Consider the following 10470-nt stretch of genomic DNA (forward strand, 5'->3'; position numbering starts at 1 on the left):
TGTCAATTTATGCAGTTACATGCCAACTTTGACCAAGACTAGAATTTTGATCAAATATGTTCAGTCTATATTGATACAATGCAACTCAATTTGTCTTGTATTTGTACCATCAATATTTATAAAGTTTTTTATAGATGGGCGCGACAAACGCGCCATCGATGATCTAGTGAACTGAATTAGTACTGAACTACCCACCCCTGTAGCCATGCTCTGCAATGAATTTCTGAGCAAATGACTGAAACAGTGGCAAATGATTGCTGCATGTGCTTACTTTGCGGTGTGCTGTCTTCACACCACATGACGCCTCGGAAACAAAAGGAACCTGAGCACATACAAACCCGCACGAGATCAACGTGCAGAACAGAATAGCCGAGCGGGAAAGAATAACTGTTTTTGTGGTGTGGTGACAGAAAGGTGCAGAAGAACCATCATCAGCATTAAACATATATCAGATTCCCCGGCGCATCGCATAGCCGAACGGCACACACAACATTGGTTGGTTTAACGCTTGAGAGCTGGCTCGCCACCATGTCATTTCTTAGCAAAGATTCGGAAGCCAGGTTTTGTTTGGTTATTTATTTTATTCATCGACTCGGCTACTAGCGCGGGAAGCAGCTCTGTGGAGCATCAAGGAGCTCCCGCGGCTGCGGGAGACGCCAGCCTAGCGCGCCTCTGGCACCACGGCTGCCCGGCGGCGGTGGAGCGTATTCCGGGAGCGCCTGAAGGAGTCGATGCGCTGCTGCTTCAGCTGGTGGTGGAACTTGTTGATGAACTCGTCCGCGCGCGCGTCCACCTCGCTGCCGGCCTCCTGGATCTCCTCCTCCGATGCCGGCTCCGGTTTCGCCACCAGGGAGCTGCGGCGCTCCGCATCACTCGTCGTCGCCGGCCTGCGCACCTCCACCACCTCGGTGTCCTTCTTGGCCACGACGTGCGCGAACGCCGACTTGTCGCTCGCCGACTTGCGCAGCCTCGCCGGCCGCCGCGGCAGCTCGGCCTCGACCGCCGCCTCAGACATGCTCCTCTCCATGTGCGCGTGCTCGCGCTTACCCGGATTCTCCGGCTCCATCTCGAGCGGCGGCGGCGGCTGATTGTCGGGCTGCCCCAGATCCAGTACTCCGGTCGCCGGGGCCTCAGGGGCGGGGGCGGTGAAGCGAGGCAGGTTGGGCGACCGGTGCCGGTCGAGCTCCATTGACGGCCGGCCCGCCAGGTTCCTCCTCTCGCCGTCAGCACCGGGCGCAGCCCCTTCTCCGCCCTTCGCCGGGGCCGCGGCCATGGAGGTGACAACGATGGTGAGGACGACGAGGTTGAGCACGAGGAACAGCACCCATGGGGTGAACCACCCGTGCACGGTGCTCCACAGCTCAGGGATCGCCGCCGCCTCCAGCATTGCGCCGCGTCTTCTCCTTCGCGGAGTGGGGTTTGGGTTTTGGCGTTTTGTGGGAGGAAGCGGGGTTGGGGAAGGGAATAGTGGGGCTGCTGGTTATTTAAACGTGGAAGGAGAAGCGGACAGCCGAAGGCCAGTTTTTTTTGTCTGTGTATTTCTTTTGGCTGAAAAAAAGAGGGTTTTATGATAAGCATTGCAGTTCCTATCTTCCATTACACTATGCATGACTTTGTTCATGTCTATTTACTCCATAGACGGTGTGCAAAATAAATATGCAAATATCTAAATGGTTGTTGCTCTTTTTTTTATAGAAAGTTTCGATTTCTACAACATCGACTGGACGGTGTCACACGTGGATGTCGATCCAGGAAGTGTTCTTTCGGCGCTTGGACGGACGCAAAAAAGAAACGGCTTTTGATGTTAGAGATAACTCGACGAGAAGCGCTTGGACGGACGTAAAAAGAGAAACAACTTTTGATTTTAGAGATAACTCGATGAGAATTTTGTGGACCGATATAGCGTCATTAGTGCGGCATTTTAATATCATGAGAGAGGGTTCCGCACTGAAAAAAAGTTCTTTAGGATAGCGCGCCACGAGCATGCTGGTCCGCCAAATGTTATTTCAGTGACTAGACGGATGGAAGGGCAGAACTTTTGTTGTGAGTTATTTCTACCAGATTTTTTTCAATTAATGTAGTATTGTTTGTATTTTGTAGATGAAAAGGACACGGTGTACGAAATGATGGATACATGTTCTCATTGTTTTAATCAATGAAAAAGAAAAGTTGTATATTGTCGCAACTCAATGTGAGAAATACTACGGCTTAAATGATTAGTTGATAATGAGATTAAGATACACGTTGTGAGCGTTGTAAAAGTTACTTTCTCTGTAAACTAATAGAAGATCTTTTAGATACCTACTTTAGTATCTAAAAGATCGTATATTAGTTTACGGAGGGAGAACTATATCATTTGCGCATTATCTCCGTATTTATTTTTATAACTTATTCTAGTTTTTTGTACACTCTAGCCCATGACACTAACTTTGCTGTGAGGAGGATGTTCATAAAAGATAAATAGTTCTAAGTTAACATAAAACCATACTTGAATGGGATACATGTTATGAGTGTTGATGATAAGATTAAGCATTCCTAAAATTGACGCTAAATGTCACAAGACTAAAGTAATACTACATATGTGTGGCACTGCATTTGGTCACATTGATGAAATACGCATGGAGAAATTCCATAGTGATGGATTTTTGAAGTCATATTATGTATCAGCTGACACTTGCAACTACTCCATAAGTCTAGGGTGACTAAAATACCATTCAAAGGTCATAAGGAACAACCAGCAACGAACTCATTGACAAACATACCTACTACTGATGTGTGTAATCCAATAAGTGTTGTTGCAAGCGGTGGATTTATCTATCTTTAAGGACGACTCAAGCAGATATGTAAATATTTTCTTAATGTGACAGAAGTCTAGATCCTTTGAAATTGTTCAAGAGGTTTTCAGAATGAACTAGAAATTATTGCATAAAAAATGTGTTTTTGCAATAAGATCACGAAAAGGAATATATTTGAGTTACAGGTTTAGCGAATTTCTCATAAGTTGTGAAAAGAGTTTCATAACTCGAAAGTACCTTTCTGCTCCCGAGCTCAAATGAGCTCCGTGAATAGTAAAATCGAAAACAAATTGAAAAAAATTCAAAAAAATCCAATTTTTTTGGGAGAAGCATTGACAAAAGTTCTAAGTGCTTGCAAAAATTCTTCATGGAATCACATTCCTCTAAGGCGTGAAAAAAAACAAATTCAGTGCTCCAAATTGCTTTTGAAAGTAGCATTTTCAGATTACCAATTTTTTTGCCACGCCTTCTAGGAATGTGATTTCATGACGAATTTTTTGCAAGCACCTAAAACTTTTGTCAATGTTTCTCCCAAATTTTTTGATGGAATTTTTTGAATTTTTTTGATTTTGTTTCGATTTTACTGTTCACCCGAGCTCAAATGAGCTCGGGTGCAGAAAATCTGCGTCCTTCATAACTTATACTTCCCAGAAACACCACTTAGAATGGAATGTCTGAGAAGTTGCATCTATCTTTTTTTGATGCAGTTGCCCGAAAAAAAACCACTTTTGGTCTTTGTTTTATGTTTTTTTGTCTGTGTAATATGCTATTTTGCAGGTTCTAAGCAACAATGGATGATTTGTACATTTGTATCAAACTCATCACAATAAAAGAATCAGAACCGATCATTAAAGAAATCTTTACATCTTTAGGGCCGAGACTAAATGGTGAGATTTACAAAATTAATCCTAGTTTACTCTAACTGTTGGAGACCAAAAAAATTCTAGGTGATGGCAGGGATGGTCCATACCAACATATGAAACTTTTTGATGAAATTTGTGGGACACTAAAATTGAAAGCCTTCACTTATAATGAAATGAAAGTAAAGCTATTTGGTCAGGTACTAACTGTCAAAGCGAAAGTATGGTTATATACCGATCCCGCATGTACCGTTGATACAAGGGAATAATTATTTGGCACGTTCTTGGTTTATTTTTATCCGGAAAGAGTGTCTTTTGAGGCCAGGCACACGATAAACAACTTTATTCAAAAACCTAGTGAACATCTTGTTAAGGCTTATCAAAGGTACCATGCTTTACTTGATAATTATCCTCATCATTATTATCCGCCCTGGGTGGACATATCTTTTATGAAGGACTAGATGACTAGTGTAATACAACTATAGACCTTACATTTGGAGGATCATTTTTGGGCTGTAGTATTTCTCCAGCTTGTAGGTTTTTGAATAAAATTCATGCTAATTGGGAGAGTTGGTAACTAGAAATGGGGGAAATGGTATGATTGCATTAAGTCTTACTCTTTGTCTGAAAAGGTTGGAGAGCCAGTGAAAATTTCCATCTTGAATCCAATGTTGTTTTGCAGATTATAAAAGATTATTACACGAGCATTTTCAGGACTCTTTGCAAAAGGCTAAGGCCGTTGGATCCTAGAAATAAATGCTCCAAAATTATATGACGTAATGTAAAAGGACACTTTGCTTTACATGATTTAATATGTAGTATTAAGTTGATCTAGTGGTTTATATTATTTGGTTTAGATTCGATCATGACAATGTTTTGATCTGGTCTGGCCTAGTTGGGACTTCTCCTGTGTCTAGAAGTCACTAGTGTCCAAATTCAATATCTATGATCAATAGGAAGGAAAGATAGATAATCAATCGCCGCCACACATGACGAGCCTTGCTACACGCCCTCACGTCCTTGCTACTGACTGCAATTTCCGATGGCGCTCTCGCACGTGATGAGAGCCGGAGCACACCCTTGCCCTTGTATGCACCGCTGTCATTGATGTCGCTTAAACTATGTCGGTATTTTCCCAAAGAGGAAGGGATGACGCAGCACAGTTACGGTAGGTATCTCCCTCAGTTATGAAACCAAGGTATCAATCCAGTAGGAGAACCAAGCAACACTATATAAACGGTACCTGCACACAAAGAACAAATACTTGCAACCCGACGGTTATGAGGGGTTGTCAATCCCTCTTACGTGTAATGGCATAGGAAATTCTCAAGTTGACGGGATAAAAAATATGTAAATTGGATAAAATAGATCTCGAATAAACACGAAATAAAATATGCAAATAAAAGATGCAGCAAAGTATTTTTGGGTTTTTGGAATAATAGATCTGAAAATAAATGCAAACAAAAATTGATTTCAAAGGCAAATAATAGATCGGAAAGCAAATATAATAAAGAATAGACCCAGGGGGCGTATATTTCAGTAGTGGCTTCTCTCAAGAAATAGCACACGGTGGGTAAACGAATTACTGTTGGGAAATTGATAGAACCTCAAATAATTATGATGATATTCAGGCAATGATCAATATATAGGCATCACGTCCAAGATTACTAGACTGACTCCTGCCTGCATCTACTACTATTACTCCACACATTGACTGCTATCCAGCATGCGTCTAGTGTATTAAGTTCATGGAAAAACGGAGTAATGCAATAAGAACAATGACATGATATAGACAAGACCTATTCATGTAGGAATAGACCCCGTCTTGTTATACTTAATAGCAACGATCAATACGTGTCTTGCTGCCCCTTCTGTCAATGGGAAAGAACACCGCACAACCGAACCCATCACAAAGCACATCTTCCCATGGCAAGAAAAATCGATCTAGTCGGCCTAACTAAACCAAATATTCGAAGAAGAAATACGAGGCTATAAATAATCATGCATATAAGAGACCAAAACTCAAATAACTTTCATGGATAAAATAGATTTGATCATAAACTCAAAGTTCATCGGATCCAAACAAACACATCGCAAAAAAGAGTTACATCAAATAGATCTCCAAGAGACCATTGTATTGAGAATCGAAAGGGAGACAAAGCCATCTAGCTACTGCCTACAAACCCGTAGGTCTACAATGAACTACTCACGTATCATTAAAGAGGCACCAATGAGGATGATGAACGCCTCCGTGATGGTGTCTAGATTGGATCTCATGGTTCTGGAACTTGCGGCGGCTAGAAATGTGTTTCGTCGACTCCCCTAGAGTATCTAAAATATTTGGTTATTTATAGGCCGAAGAGGCTGTGCGGGAGGCCACCGAGGTGGGCACAACCCACCTGGGCGCGCCTGGGCCCCCAGGCGCGCCCAGGTGGGTTGTGCCCCCCTCAAGGCACCCCTCAGGTACTTCTTTGGCCCATGTCGTTTCGTCTGGTCCAGAAAAATTCTCCAAAAAGTTGCGCTACGTTTGGACTCCATTTGGTATTGATTTTCTACAATGTAAAAACAAGCAAAAAACAGCAACTAGCACTAGGCACTATGTCAATAGGTTAGTCCCAAAAAATGATATAAAGTTGCTATAAAATGATTGTAAAACATCCAAGAATGATAATATAACAACATGGAACAATCAAAAATTATAGATACGTTGGAGATGTATCAACATCCCCAAGATTAATTCCTGCTCGTCCTCGAGTAGGTAAATGATAAAAAACAGATTTTTTGTTGTGGAATACTGCCTAACATGTTCATCACATATTCTTTTCTTTTGTAGCATGGACATTTGGACTTTTATATGATTCAAAGCAATAGTCTAGTTTTGACATGAGGATTTCAATACTCAAGCATATTAACAGGCAACCATGTCTTTCAAAATATCAACACTAAAGAAAGTTATCCCTAGCCCATCATGCTCAATCATCGATCCATTCATGGAACACACTCGCATATTAGCTACATCCAATGGTCAAGTACGATCATAGTGCCCGTTAGTTGGTGCTTTATAAGAGAAGATGGAGACTCAAATAAAAATAAAAATTGCTTAAAATAAAAAAGAAAGTCACTTCGCAGAGAGAAGTAGGGATTTGTAGAGGTGCCAGAGCTCAAATCTTAAATTGAGAGACAAAATTTTTTGAGTGGCATACTTTTCCCGTCAACGAAAATGACCGAGTAATTCCCAACACTTTCCATGCTAGATATATCATAGGCGGTTCCGAAAAAAAAATTTATTCCTTTTTCCACCATTCTTTCACATTCCACGGTTAGCCGTATCCGCAGGCACCGTCCATACCAACACTTTCCAAGGAATTTATTATTTGACAACATAAAGTAAAAAAATCATTTCGGGATTGGCCATCCCTATTGCCGCCGCACTGTCATGCAATGACAAGTGAATAAACACTCATCTTGAGAATAACACATCAAGCATGGAAAATATTGGCCACGATGCTCAAAAAACATGTAAGTGAAGCACTAGAGCAATTCCATAGCTCAAAAAATTTAAGTGAAGCAGATAGATCAATTCTATTAAATCATAGCATAATTTTGGCTCTCTCAAATAGGTGTGTCCAGCAAGGATAGATGACACAAACTATAAAGAAAAACAAGCAAAAACCCATATAGTACAAGACGCTCCAAGCAAAACTCATGATATGTGACGAGTAAAAATATAACTCCAAGTAAAATACCGACGGTCGTTAGAAGAAAGAGGGGATGCTTTCTGGGGCATCCCCAAACTTAGTTGCTTGTTTCTCCTTGGATAATAAGTTGGGGTGCCATGGGGCATCCCCACGCTTAGGCTCTTCTTACTTCTTATTCCTTCATCCATCGTGATCTCACCCAAAACTTGAAAACTTCAATCACACAAAACTCAACAAACCTTCGTGAGATCCGTTAGTATAAGGAAACAAATCACTACTATAAGTACTATAGAAAACCCATTCATATTTTATTTTTGCATTATATCTACTGCATTCCAACTTTACCATGGCTCATACCCCTCAATACAAACCATATATTCATCAAAATAAGCACACAATGCAAAGAAAACAGAATCTGTCAAAAACAGAACAGCCTGTAGCAATATGAAAACGTCGTATACTTCTGTAACTCCAAAAATTCTAAAAAGTTAGGACAAAGTAGGCAATTTGTATATCAATCTTGTGTAATTTTGTTTTAGAATTTTATCACACTTTTGTGATTTATTAAAATTGTTTTACTAGGCACAAAAGTTTCTGTTTTTCACCAAGATCAAATAAACTATCACCAAACATGATCCCAAAGGCTTTACTTGGCACAAACACTAATCAAAACATACAAAACACAATCATAACAGTAGCATAATTGTGCAAAAACTCAAGAACAGAAAGAAAAAGGCAAAAATAAAATTTTATTCATTGGGTTGCCTCCCAGCAAGTGCTATCGTTTTGTGCCCCTAGCAAGGCATAATGCATAGATTCAAGTATTGCCATCTTTAGTTCTAGATCCATAGGATGCCCTCATGATTGATTAATATGGTGGCCTAATTCTTGTTGTAGGGAAGTGTTCCATACCCTTTCTTAGTGGAAATTGAAATTTAATATTCCCTTCTTTCATGTCAATCACGTCACCTATAGTGCGCAAAAAGGGTCTACAAGTATGATAGGACAAGACGGATTGCAATCAATATCAAGAACAATAAAATCTATGGGCACATAATTCCTATTTGAAATAATAAGAACATCATTAGTTCTTCCCATAGGCTTTTTAATAGTAGAATCTGCCAAGTGCAAATTAAGAGAACATTCTTCAATATCGGTAAGACCAAGCACATCACATAAAGATTTCGGAATTGTGGAAACACTAGCACCCATATCACATAAAGAAAAACACTCATAATTTTTAATCGTGACTTTGATAGTAGGTTCCCATTCATCATGTAATTTTCTAGGAATTGAAATCTCTAATTCCTACTTTTCTTCTAAAGCTTTCATCATGGCATCTACGATATGTTCAGTAAAAGCTTTATTTTGTTCATAAACATGGGGTGAATTTATCATTGATTGCAACAAAGAAATACAATCAATCAAAGAACAATTATCATAATAAGAGTCATTGTAATCCAAAAGAGTGGGAACATCACTAGTTAAAGTTTTGACCTCTCCAAACCTACTTTTATCAATTTTCTCAACAAGATTTTTACCCTCCGAATTATCGGGACGCCTTCTAGCTAAAGTTGACTCTTGTCCAGTCCCCTTTTCATCAATTTTAATTTTACTAAACAAAGAATCAATAGAAGAAACACCAATCGTTTTAAGATCTTCATCATTTTTACGAAAGCAATCACTAGAAAACGCTCTCTCTAAAAATTCTGTTTTAGTTGTAAGCATAGCAGTTCTTTTCTTACTTTCATCCATAGAAACATATAAAGCTTCAATTGATTCATCGACCTTGGGCACAAAAATTTTCAACTTGAGATTTTCTACATTGTGAGAAATTATATGAATGCTTCTAGACATATCATCAATCTTATTGAATTTTTCTTCTATCGTAGTATTGAAAGATTTTTGAGCATTTATAAATTCTTTAATATTATTATCAAGATCAGAGGTGTTCCTATTATTATTGTAAGAAGAATTACCATAGGAATTACCATAATTATCAGAGGAATTTCAAGGAAAAGACCTAGGATTAAAATTACCTCTATAAGCATTGTTATTAAAATTGTTTGGCGAGATAAAATTCACATCTACGGCATCACTATTTTGCTCAATCAAAGTGGACAAAGTCACATCATTAAGATCAATAGGAGCATTTTTATTAGCAACCAATTTCATAAGATCATCAACTTTTTCACTCAAAGTAGAAATTTCTTCGATAGAATTAACCTTCTTACTAGCAGCTGCTCTTTCGGTATGCCATTGTGAATAATTAGCCATAATATTATCAAGCAATTTATTAGCTTCACCCAAAGTAATTTCCCTAAAAGTGCCACCCGCGGCGGAATCTAAAATATTTCTAGAAATAAAATTCAATCCCGCATAAAAAATATGTATGATCATCCAAAGAGTTAAACCATGAGTAGGACAATTTCTTAGCATCAATTTCATTCTTTCCCAAGATTGTGCAACATGTTCATGCTCAAGTTGCTTAAGATTCATGATTTGTATCCTAAGGGAAATAGTTTTTGCGGGCAGAAAATACTTAGTAATAAAAGCATCTTTGCACTTATCCAAGAATCGAAACTATTGCGAGGCAAAGAAGAAAACCAAATTTTTGCACGATCTCGCAAAGAAAACGGAAATAATTTCAACTTCACAATATCATTGTAACATCCCAAATTTTCAATTTGGAATGTTATACATTAGATCTTCATTGCATATCATATTTTATTGCATTTTGGTTTGATCCTAGAAATTCTACGCAACTCAAGGACCCACAGAGAGAGTTGGAAATTTCGTTATTTTCATATTCGAGTTATTCTCGAATTTTGAAAAGAGGATCGTTTAATTTTAATTATTTTCTCTTCGAAATATTTCTTTTATAAAAATAAAAGAGAGAGGATAAAATGACTTCCTCAAAATACAGAAATATCGGAGATTTAATATTAAAATCAAATAAGAATTTTATTCGGAGTTTTATCGCTATTTTATTTGAATTAGGAAAAATATGCGTTTTTCAAAATTGCATTTTAGGCCCAAATAAATGTTCACCTTGTCCGACCTATTTTTAGAGGATGGGGAAAATTTATTTTAGGATTTTTGATGTCCGTTTAGTAT

At 38.8% G+C, this 10470-nt stretch overlaps 1 protein-coding gene across 1 annotated transcript; it reads right to left on the reverse strand.

Annotated features, from left to right (window-relative positions):
* Nucleotides 1–415: 415 nt before the first annotated feature.
* On the reverse strand, nucleotides 416–1863 carry LOC109767830 (uncharacterized). The gene has a single exon (XM_020326552.4). It carries the CDS (start codon nucleotides 1385–1387, stop codon nucleotides 662–664), a length of 726 nt encoding a protein of 241 aa, XP_020182141.1. The 5' UTR covers nucleotides 1388–1863; the 3' UTR covers nucleotides 416–661.
* Nucleotides 1864–10470: the final 8607 nt, after the last annotated feature.

This window comes from Aegilops tauschii, chromosome 7, assembly GCF_002575655.3.
Source record: "Aegilops tauschii subsp. strangulata cultivar AL8/78 chromosome 7, Aet v6.0, whole genome shotgun sequence".
Taxonomy (NCBI): Eukaryota; Viridiplantae; Streptophyta; class Magnoliopsida; order Poales; family Poaceae; genus Aegilops; species Aegilops tauschii.